Source organism: Chiloscyllium plagiosum, chromosome 9, assembly GCF_004010195.1.
Source record: "Chiloscyllium plagiosum isolate BGI_BamShark_2017 chromosome 9, ASM401019v2, whole genome shotgun sequence".
In the NCBI taxonomy this organism is placed as follows: domain Eukaryota; kingdom Metazoa; phylum Chordata; class Chondrichthyes; order Orectolobiformes; family Hemiscylliidae; genus Chiloscyllium; species Chiloscyllium plagiosum.
This window is the reverse complement of record NC_057718.1, coordinates 39,549,390-39,561,656: the sequence shown is the minus strand read 5'-3', so window position 1 is coordinate 39,561,656 and position 12,267 is coordinate 39,549,390. Positions and strand designations below refer to the sequence as shown.

General features: G+C 37.0%; 1 protein-coding gene across 5 annotated transcripts in view; it reads right to left on the bottom strand.

Annotated features, from left to right (window-relative positions):
• Positions 1-2,984: 2,984 nt before the first annotated feature.
• Positions 2,985-12,267, bottom strand: part of rcor3 (REST corepressor 3) — a 67,262-nt gene continuing 57,979 nt past the window's right edge. For 3 of the 5 annotated variants that reach the window (XM_043695752.1, XM_043695757.1, XM_043695753.1), the window contains 3 exons: positions 11,377-11,434; positions 6,407-6,651; positions 2,985-5,145 (listed from right to left, as the gene is read on the bottom strand). In XM_043695752.1, the coding sequence (XP_043551687.1) occupies positions 4,828-5,145; positions 6,407-6,651; positions 11,377-11,434 (621 nt within the window). In that variant the 3' untranslated portion in view covers positions 2,985-4,827. The remainder of the gene's footprint in view (positions 5,146-6,406; positions 6,652-11,376; positions 11,435-12,267) is intronic. The other 2 variants (XM_043695755.1, XM_043695756.1) reach the window with 1 other exon arrangement.

Sequence of the window (12,267 nt, the reverse complement as noted above, 5' to 3'; positions counted from 1 at the left end):
AATAGCATTCAGGTATTGTTTCTGATTCAATTTCTCAATAGGTTGCTGGTATCTCTTTCAGTTTGGAATCTGTTGCATTTCTATTAAAGAGGGTGAGCTTAACATTCTCTTTAATCTGTTTTAGCTACATTTTTGAAAATTATATCTGATAATTGAATTTTCTAAGTCATTCCTAGACTCCTTTTCTTCCAGTCTAATGCTAAGGGTCTGAGATCTAGTCTGCAACCCAGTCAAGAAACAATCCAGGACGTTGCTGCTGTAACATTTCATTTCTTTTTCCTCCATTGGTTGTTTCACTGCTCTTAGCAAGGCCAATATTCTTGAAACTGCCTGTTAATTTCCCAAAGTAAAGTCAATTTATTTGACATGAATCTGTTTCACTTTTCCAACTATGACTTCTCAATTTACCAAAGTGTAAAATGAGACTGGTATATCATTTGGGGCAAGCTCATTGAGGTGGCTTACTTTTATCCCTCTCATGGAAAAAAATATATTTCAAAAAGATAGGAACACAGAATATTCAGGAGTTTTTTTTAAAAACAGTGTTGTCATGTTGCTTGTGACTCATTGCTTTAACTTTCTCTTCCATTCCTATTCTGAATGGTCAGTCTTGGCCATGTTCCAATTAAGCTCTAAACACCGGTACCTATGACTCCCATTCAGTGATTTCTGAGAGGGGTGGAGAACGGTGTTGATGAAGCCGTGATGTCAACTCAATGAATTTCAATAAGCGATCAGGGCTAACAATTTTGCCTTTTAGGTTTTCCATTTCCAAGATTCATGGTAGGCAATCTGAAGCAAGGAAGAATGTACCAATGGAAATTAGAGCTTGTCAAACAAGGATAGCACCTAGGTACAAAGATGCATGACCAAAATTACTGCTGCATACAGTCAGGAGCAGCAACGATATACATTTCCCAGAAATGAGAAGAAACCTCTGGTTACCATTAAAAATATGATTACATGTAGTGAGGTGTAGGGTCATAATTTTGTGCCTGTTCCTGAATACAATGAAAGAAGCAATTCAGTGATCTAACCACATAAGGGTTTTTGGGAGTACAAGTGGTGATTCTTCCCAGTTCAATCCATCTCATCCACACTTATTTTCTATGTATTTCATGAACTTCCCTTCATTCATCCACCAGTCATCTTAATCCAGATTGCAGTGATGCATCTATCTCATAGTCACCATTCATTTAACAAGTGCTAATTGCCAGGTTATACATTACCAAAATATTCAGCTGCTGCTCTATTAAAAATTACTTATGTATATTTCTATTCACATGCTTTAGTGTGGTCTCATCCTTGCTATTCTTAACTATGTTTTCTTGGACTTTGTAATGTATCCTGACATCTGTGTAACACTGCTTTGATTTTTTTTGTTAATACAATCCATACCTGAAGTTTCCTTCTTGGATGTAACTCAGAAATTATATTGAAAATTGCAGGCAATTTCTAGACATCAAATTACACCCAAGTATCTTCCTAATCTCCGAATGCACCTGAATTTGGGCATAAATCAGCCTGAGCTGAAAATGTGTTGCTGGAAAAGCGCAGCAGGTCAGGCAGCATCCAAGGAGCAGGGGAATCGACGTTTCGGGCATAAGCCCTTCTTCAGCCCGTTTCCTGAAGGGCTTATGCCCGAAACGTCGATTCTCCTGCTCCTTGGATGCTGCCTGACCTGCTGCGCTTTTCCAGCAACACATTTTCAGCTCTGATCTCCAGCATCTGCAGTCCTCACTTTCTCCTCATAAACAAACAGAAAACAATGTAATGCCAAATTGAAATATAATAATCTCCCTCATTCATGCAAATCAGGTATAGCATGACTGACAGCCTCCAAATGGAAAAGCTTTCCAATTTTAAATGTTTTAATTATTTTACTATACAAATGCATTCAAAATTTAATCTGTCAATGGGATAGTACTTCGATTTGAGAGTTGAGGGCTGCAAGTAGAAATTTGTTTGGAAAGGTCAATTATGAATATAAAGTTTAAAAAGTCAAGAGTACCTGGGTCACATTGTCATTGAATATGTAAGTAAGAGCCATAGAGATGTACAGCATGGAAACAGATCCTTTGGTCCAACTTGTTAATGCTGACCAGATATCATAACCTAATCTAGTCCCGTTTACCAATATCCAAAATTTTGCAGTCTTTTAAGTGATTAGTTTGCATCAAGCATTTTCCTAATTATCAGAAAGTGTCTGAACTTTATATGGGCAGAAAACATACTACAAACCCATATCAATATATGTCTCCCCATTCACACAAATCAAGTATAATTGACAATGTCCAGTTGGAGAAACTTTCCAATTTTCCCAAATCTGAAATGGCAAGTTTGTCATACAAGAAAAGGTTTTCAGTCATATTGTATTAATTATAGTTTAAAAGGTTAAGAAGGAATCTCATTGAAACATAAAATTTTGATGCACGTTTCCCCCAGTCAGGGGTCCAGAACAATGGGTTATGGTCTCAGGATATATGAAAGGCTATTTTGGACTGGAATGAGGAGAAATTTCTTCACAGGGTGGTGAAACTGTGGATTTCTCTATTACACTAGGCTATGGAAGCCAAGTCCCTGAATATATCTGAGAAACAGGTAAGATATCTAAAGACTAGAAGTGTCAAGATGCACAGTGAGAGAGTAGTATAGCATTGAGATAGAGAATCAACCACTACTATGTTCAATGTAATGTTGGTCCAATAGCTTACTCCTGCTTCTATTTTGGAGGCCTTAATTTCTGTCTTTCTTGCATCTTACTCTTGCATAAAGGTTCGTCACTCCAAGTACCAAATTAGACAGACTAAAGCAAAACTACAGAAATTAGAAAACATTTTGCCGTGCAATATTCAGTTGCAAATTTTCAGTTGCAGAATTAACTTTTTATGGAGCATAAGAGGTCCCAATATAAAGCAGTAAAATCTATTTATAACAATGTGTTAACTGCAAACCTATTAAAAACCTTATTAAACACAAAAAAATCATTTCCAGATAAAAGTTTAATACAGCAAAGGAGCAAGCACACAATTTCTCACACTAAAAATATTGCTTAAAAGTACATGCAGAAGGTCTGATTTAACAGATAAATAAGGAAGCTGACTGTACATGCGCAGTTGTTACATATCCTATAAACTAAAATAAGACAAAATTCATGACATTATATACAGTAAACTACTTTGAGGTTTTATAGGTTCTTCTTTGTGCTATCGTCTACAAATTACAGTATAATTTCATTTTAGTATTTTTAAACATCTTACACTGAAAAAGAATTAATGCATATCAATACAGTCTCAAGCCATTCTGGATGTAGGTTTGCTCGTTGAGCTGGAAGGTTCATTTTCGTCACCATACTAGGTAACATCATAAGTGAGCCTCCAGATGAAGCCATTTCTCAAGCCGTTTTTACTAAAAATTAACTATTTGAAAAATTCTCACACCCACTCCCTCTATTTCCCTACAGGGCACAATCTACATTTGCCTTTTTCTGGGAGAGAATGATTCTGCAGACTGTCTTCTAATACATGATCATGGTTAATGGCCTTCTGCTAGCAGCCAACTGGAGGCACATTTCTAAAGTAAGGCAATTGTGCCTGGGCTACCCTGGCCACTTTCCCCTCACAGTAAGTATTCTATCATATTCAACTATTCAATCTACTGGCTAGACTGAAAACTAATAAAAGTTCATACTCAAAGGTGTACAGTAGTATCCAGTTATGGACACCTTTACAACTCAGACTCATGATCTCTTGGCTTGTGAATAACTGTTCAAGGACCTATTCTTGGCCATCAATTTCAATAATCTTAATAACATTGAGTTGATAATGTGATGAATGTACCCTTAGTGATGTTCATTTCCCTGTGAACAGGACTCACGTCTTGTACCCTAGGAGGTAATTATTTTAATTTAAAAGAATTGCATTATCATGAGGTTAAAATATGTTTGCTACAAAAATACAGCAATTGCCACATCTTAGTAGCTATTAATCATTTTATAAATACATTTTTTAAAATGTAGGCATAATGACAGATTTTGATTAGCTGAGATCAGATATTTAAATTTATTGTAATTTTGATCAACAGGAAGATTATATCTGGAGTTATCCTAAACCAAGTGCACCTCTTTGGTATGAAAACCAATAAAATGCAGTAACTATCTCACTTTCAGCTATGTTATATTTTACAAAATTCAAATTATATGCAATAAATTGAAAACATCTAATAAATTAAAATTAATTTTCTGTCTGACTGGATGTTTCAAATCAAAAGATTTATTTTGGAATTAAACTGAATTAAGTGCACTTCCTTGCGACCAGGTTTTTGACTTGTACAACGAGGAGTTGATGCTGTCAAATCCAAAAAGTTTTAACCATAAAAAATACAATTTCAAAAGACTGTATTTTATACAACACAATCTTTTATGTTTCCTGATGTTTAATCTTTATTAACTGAATACTGTAATTTCAAATATAATAAATTAGTACAGGGCAATAAAATAAGGATTGTGGTGCACTAGCTTGCAAAAACAACTGCAAAAAACATTTTTCTTAAGTTCCTCAGGTGTCAATGTTATTGATTTTCATTTTCTGTACAAAAAGACATGGACAGACAATAAGTAATCTAATTTAAAATATTGTGTTGTCAGGATTTCAATTCACCCAAAATAAAGAACTCGCAGAGATGCAGTATGTCAAGATACAATTAGCTAGTGTTAAACATTCATCTTAGTTGGTGAATTTTGGGACATGTTGAAACAACTTTAATTAAACAAAGCCACACAAGCAAACTTTTCTGTTTTAGTTACGTCAAAAACAAAGAAAAATTAAGTCAATGTAAAGATGAAGGCTGTGATTCCGATTGAATTCCAATCAGCGATGGAGGCTGCTGCAGTACTGGCCTAGGGTTCAAGCGGGGTGGAATAGGGTTACTTGGACGTATTAGTGGGGGTGGAGGTTGGTTAAGAGTTGGTCTTGGCTGTAAAAAACGAGTCTGTTGCTGGAGAGGAGGTGGCTGACGATGAAGAGCAGGAGCTGCAGGAAGCACTGGTCGAAGCAATGGTGGAGGCTGGTTTAAAGTAGCAACGCATGTAACAGCAACAGTAACTGGAGTTGGAGGTGCTGGGCCAGAAGCTGGAGGAGGTTGAACCTGTAAAAGAAATAAGGAGAAGAACTAGCCATAACTCACATGAAAACAAATAGCCTTTAGATATCTAAATTAGAATAACTTGTGCCTACAACTTGGAAATATGCCATTAGTATAGAGCACATGAAATGTTCAGATGTAACTGTATTAAGAAACTAATATATTTTTATTCATAAAAATTATATCAAGGTCCCCAGTTTTTCTTTCTATTGTTTTCTAGAAATCTCTATTTTCAAATTAGAGACCCGATGAGAACTTTTGCAGTGTTTTTACTTTTACAGTATTGAAGTGTAACCAGTAAAAAAATTCTTAGTTCATCTTCTGACATTGGAAGAGTGCTCAACTGGTAACACTTTCATCTCGGAGTCAAAAGGTTGTTCCACTTGAGCACAAAAATTAAAGCTGACATTCTAGTACAGAGATAGGGACAGCTACATTTGTTAGATGACTTTTGTTTAAATGAAATGTCAAATCAAGGCCACCTGCCTTTTCAGGTGAAGTTAAATGATTCCATTATATATTGATAATAAGGGTGGCTCAGACTCCCAGAAAAGGATTATCTCTGTGGCACAGCTGAGAAGAAGGGAAAATTCTGCCTGATTGACAGCTTATTAAAATATTATAAAGCTATATTTTTGTCTGTGATCTCTTCTGCAAAGGCTGAATATTTATTTGGACAAGTTAAATTAGTATCAAATGCCTACTATTACCTGGTCTTTAAAATGTCTAGTTGACACTTTTATATGTTTGTAGATGCAGGTTTTTATTTTATAAATAAAATTATAAATAAGTGCTTTTTAAGTAGTTCCTCACAGACCACTGTTTCCACAGACTGTACACTGGGTGAATAGGCATGGAATTGTTTTGAGCTGACATGGAGGGTATGAGGGTCTTTTGGGGTTTGGATAGGAGGGCATGTAATTAGCATGGGGAAGGATCAGGGTATAAGGGATGAGGTAAGAGAGCCTGAACAAAATAAAGAAATAAGTGAAACAAATTTCCAGAGAATCAAAACAGGTCTTTTAAACAGCTTGCCTTGGCATTCAGCTGCCGTGGTTACCACTCCTAATCTAATTCTTGGACAGCGAACCTGACTTTATCTCACATATCCTGCGAGGCTAGAGCAAACATCTGGCCTGACGGGGCACCTTCAATAAAGAAGTTCTACCACCTGCTTTGGTAATGAAAACCCAGCCCTTACTATTTCTTTTTAAATGCTAAAGTACACTTACAATAGAAACAAAGGATGGGATGAAAAACTTACTACCTCCTCCTCTACATCTGGACTTTTTGCTGGAACAGAAATCAAGGTGGGCTTTCCTTCATCCCCTGATGTGGGAGACACTCCATTAGATTCTTGTGTTCCTTGTTCTGCCTCCCATTCCTGTAGGACTTCTTCAAGATTAAAACGACGTCTGTAGTTAACAAAAAAGTTCTTCACTTGTCCAACAGTCTTGTTTCCAATCACGTCTGCGATGGCTTGAAAGTCCTTTCCATATTTACGGACACCTGCAGTCACACAAGACATTTTTAGATTATGACTTCACCTCCTGATAGTGAAGCAGTAAGAGGGAAATATCTCTGAACATCTAAACACAAAATTAGAAAAATAGTAAATATAAGGTCATAAGATATAGGAGCAGAATTTGGCCATTCAGGTCAGTGAGTCTGCTCTGCTATTTCATCATGGCCAATATGTTCCACAACCTCATACTCCTGCCTTCTCTCTTTAATATATTTGACATATGGAGGAGTAAACAGAAAGACATAGGTGGAAGGTTGTGCTGTTTGCACATTGTGCTGGGTGTACAGTTTACGAAGTAAATTCACATGAATAATCTCCTGGACCTGTTATCCAATTACCAATGTGAAGGATTACAAGTAAAAAAGTTTTCTTCAATGTATCAAGGATCCTTATTTTAAATGAGTCGCATCTAACTTCTGTTGCAGAGATAAATCATACATGTCAAAAACAGTAAAACCTCAGTGTTGCTAATGGAAAGGGCTATTTGTCTAAAAAGGATGTAGACTGGCTCAGCCAAACTAACACAATAGTCTCAGTAATCTTTATCACTGAGATTACAAAGTTTGAAATCCATATACTTGCAGTCCTGAAAGTTGGGTAAATTGCCTTATTAATGTACAAATCTTTAAATGTGTGTTGCAGCACTCTACATTTAAGTTTACAGGGCATTCTAGTGTTGGAACATTTCAGTTGACTATTTCTACCTATTTTTAAATCATCCAATATCAGTGAAATAAGAATCCATAGTTTTAAAGATGCTCTAATTTTCCTGTGCCAATACAGGTTGGATATTTAGTGTTAGTAATTTCTTGTGCATTGTGAATAATATACAGTATATAGAAGTCAGTTACGAAGAGGAGGATGGCTAATTTTCATGGTATTAGGCAAGGACTTTCAAAAGCTGATGGGGACAGATGTTGGAAAATGGGAAGCCTTCAAAAATGAGATAACGAGAGTCCAGAAACAGTATATTCCTATTGGGGTGAAAGGAAAAGCTGGTGGGTATTGGGAATGCTGGATGACTAGAGAAATTGAGGGTTTGGTTAAGAAAAAGACAGGAGAAATCGAGCGAATCCTTAGAATAGTACAAAGGCAGTAGGAGTATATTTAAGAGGGAAATCAGGAGGACAAAAAGGGGACATGAGATAGCTTTGGCAAATAGAGTTAAGGAGAATCCAAAGGGCTTTTACAAATACACTAAAAACAAAAGGGTAACCAGGGAGAGAATAGGGCCTCTTAAAGATCAGCAAGGAAGCCCATGTGTGGAGCCATAGGAGATAGGGGAGATACTAAATGAATATTTTGCATCAGTGTTTACTATGGAGAAGGACATGGAAGATATAGAATATGGGGAAATAAATGGTGACATCTTGAAAAACATCCATATTACAGAGGTGGTGTTGCTGGATGTCTTGAAACGCATAAATGTAGATAAATCCCCAGGACCTGATCAGGTGTACCCTAGAACTCGGTGGAAAGTTAGGGAAGTGATTGTTGGGCACCATGCTGAGATATTATATTACCGATAGTCACAGTTGAGGTGCCGGAAGACTGGAGGTTGGCTAACGTGGTGGTAAGAAAAAGTCAGGGAAATATAGATCGGTGAACCTGACATCAGTGGTGGGCAAGTTGCTGGAGAGAATCCTGAGAGTCAGGATTTACATGTATTTGGAAAGGCAAGGACTGATTAGAGATAGTCAACATGGCTTTGTGTGTGGGAAATCACATCTCATGGACTTAACTGAGTTTTTTGAAGAAGTAACAAAGAGGATTGATGAGGGCAGAGCGGTAAACGTGATCCATATGGACTTCATGTGTCATAATGATTGCTGCTGGGTCTACTGGTTTTCTGGATGTGAAAATAGGAGGTATAGTTAGTAAGTTTGCAGATGACACCAAAATTGGAGTGTAGTGGAGAGTGAAGAAGGTTACCTCAGAATACAACTGGATCTTGGTCAGATGGGCCAATGGGCTAAGTAGTGGCAGATGGAGTTTAATTTGGATATATGCGAGGTGCTGCATTTTGGAAAAGCAAATCAGAGCAGGATTTATACACTTAATGGTAAGCCCTTAAAGCTGAACAAAGAGACCTTGGAGTGCAGGTTCATAGTCCCTTGAAAGTAGACTGGCAGGTAGATAGGATAGTGAAGACGGCGTTTAGTATGCTTTCCTTTATTGGTCACAGCTTGAGTATAGGAGTTGGGAGGTCATATTACGGCTGTACAGGACATTGGTTTGGACACCTTTAGAACATGGCACGCAATTTTGGTCTCCTTCCTATCGGAAGGATGTTGTGAAACTTGAAAGTTCAGAAAACATTTACAAGGATGCTGCCAGGGATGGAGATTTGAGCTATAGGGAGAGGCTGAACATACTGGGGTGTTCTCCCTGGAGTGTCGGAGGCTGAGGGTGGCCTTATAGAGGTTAATAAAATCATGAGGGGCATGGATAGGATAAATAGACAAAGAATTTTCCCTGGGGTGGGGGAGTCCAGAACTAGAGGTTTAGGGTGAGAGGGGAAAGATATAAAAGGGACCTTAGGGGCAGCTTTTTCACACAGATGATGGTTCGTGTATGGAATGAGCTACCATAGGAAGTGGTGAAGGCTGGTGAAATTATAGTATTTATAGCATCTGGATGTGTATATGAATAGGAAGGGTTTAGAGGGATATGGGCCAAGTGCTGGCAAATGGGACTGGATTAGGTTAAGATAACAGGTCGGCATGGACGAGTTAGACCGAAGGGTCTGTTTCCGTGCTGTACATCTCTATAACTAATTAATGCTAATATTTTACTTATAACTTTAGGTTTCAAATTTTTGCAACAAGTTCAAGAATCAAAAACACTGGCTAAACTGTTTTGGAGGAGTTACTCAGCCATAAAGCTTGAGGGAGCTGAATTAGCACACCTAATTTAAGTAAAAGCATCTCTGGACTAAAGGTGCAAAATTTGGATTTGTTATGATGTGCCAGTCAGGATCAGGAGCATACACAAATAGTGATGCAGGATGACCTGATTAAGAAATGGAAAGCATACAAACAATGCACAGAATAACTTAATGGGAAGGCAATTGTCACATTGTCTGGTAGTTGCAAACCACATCAATTCACCACTGTAAACCTTTTATGCAGAATACACGCACATTCTTTCTGTTTCTGTAAAGATAATACCTCTGCGCTGCAATTATTGTACTGGAACACAATTATCAGCCCACTAGCGGCCATTATTCTGTGGCTTTTGCCTAAATACCACTGAGTTGTAACTAATAATGAAAACATATGTAAACTGTGCTCACTTGAATCTTGCTGAAGAAGCATTTGGACTGACCAGTGTTGGCTCCCAGCAAGCAGAATAAAAGATACCTCTTGACTACTGCAATGGGACTGAGTGTTAAAATTTTATAACAGAGTATTTCTTGAACAGTTTATGAGTATGTCTATAAATGCTAAATCAACCTCTTAAATTCAAAATTGCTGTATCTCCAAATCTCTGTTATAAAGCTGACTGCAAAAATTGTAACTCAGAAAGATAATAAAAGTTTAAGAAACTTAAGATTAAAAATAAAATTTCCAAAAATTAAAGAAATAGAACACACTCTTATAAATGGCCATTTCTTTGAAAAAAAAAATTAAATAGCAGTGGAAAACTGCAGGTTGGACTCTGGCTTTTAACTTTGGTTTAAATTCATTCACACGAGCTGGTGGAAACAGTTTACAGAAATTAGAATTGGTCTCTGCTGGCTCAGGACTGCAACAAAATAAAGAATATGGTACAATCCTAATCCAGAATGGAATGGGAAGAGGGCTCCCTAGCTCAGACATGCTCATAATTCAGCAATTGAAAATCTTATTTTGGAGGCCTCAGCATAGCTCTGTGGGAAACAGAAAAATATCAATAAAGTACTGTAGATGGTGAACTTCTGATGTCAAGGTTAAGCACAAAAACCCATGTGTTAGCATACACAGGTTATCTTTAAATGGGTCATGGGTGCACCTGATTCAGCTGTCAGTGTAGATGTCTGGAGTGATTTTCTAGCATTGGCAAATGAAGCAAAATTTAAAGTGCTTGAATCCAGCTCCAATTTGAGACCAATTTCAGTGCCAAACTAATGTTTTTGTTAAAAAAAAAACCTCCGAATTCCTGTCAAAAACAATTATGGATGTCGCAAGATTCTGATAATTTGCATAAATTTTGCTCACTAGAAAGACACACAGAAAATAACATGTTTAATGAATTCCTGCTTTTCTTGATTTAAAACTTCACTGAGGGATCAGGGATAGTGGGAAAAACATAGTAAAGGTAGACAATTGGCTTTGATCTGTCAAGGTGATGGAGGAGGCTCAACAGGCTGGGTGGCCTGCTCATGCACCTACTTCCAATGCTTCTACAAGCTTAATTGTAATTGTGTTCCCTGTTGTAATGAATACTTGACATATCAGCAGAAGTTCATATGTCAGCCGAGGTTAATTTAAAAAGCAAATAAAGTAGTACTGATTATGAAATAAACAAGTTCTGAATTCCAGAAAAAAATTCTCATTTTTATCCTAAGAGTGCTGTTGGCTAAAGAACATGTAGAAGCAGCTAAGTGTAATGTAAAATCCACCATGTTTAAGAGGCCTTGGGTTTTTTGTTTGATTACTTCATTAATACCCATAAGATGCCAAAGGAATAGGAACATTTGTCAAATCCCAGATTCAGATGAAGCTCACCTTGTACTGCAAGCAGCTGCTCCTCCGTTGTCCAGCGTGCATTGATTTTCTGAGTGGTCTGCAAATGGAACATGAGGAAATAAAAGTCAATTGTCTTGCATTAACCTCCACAAACCAACAAACTTTAATATGTCTGAAATTACTTATTTGTCAAAAGTCTGTTGATCACAAGAAATTCAGAAAAATTGGAGTGTATTTTCTTGTTAATAAAGGTAATCAAGATCTAGAATCAGCAAATAAATTGAATAAAACGAGGAAGGAAATGGACACCACTACATTCCTTCTTCAGATGTACAAAAAGGCTCAAAAGCATTCAACAGCATGGCATTTTCTCCCCAAGGGCATCAAAACAGATTCAATCTCTTACTGGCCCAGTCAATTTTGACACCAATGTTCTGTTTGAAGAAAAGTATCTACATTTAAAGACAATACAGACTTTCTTCAAACAATGACCTGCTCTTTATTAATATTGGTACAACGAACACTTCAGTATTGTTAAATAAATCTCAAATCAATTATTTCCTCAAAAAAGAAAAATAATCAAGGAACTCGGATAGCATTAAAGTCCGGCGTTCTGCAGTTCTCTACAGCAGTCACAAGTTTGATCTTCACTGTTTGCTAAGACAACTCATTCCAGCACAAAAACCATAGCTGTGCCAAAGTTTCCAGTTAAGGAAACACGAGATTGGGGATTGGAATTAATGAAATAAAGGTGAGAAAAAAAAATTAGGCAGAGTTATGACCCAATTACTACAGATTAAGACTTATTGGTTGTCAAAATAACTGGGTTGAATTGAGAAGGTATCCACACTTGATACTTAAGTCTTGAATCTTAATGAAACAAGATGGGATAGGATGAGCTGAATAGTGAATTATCCTAAACTCAACAGT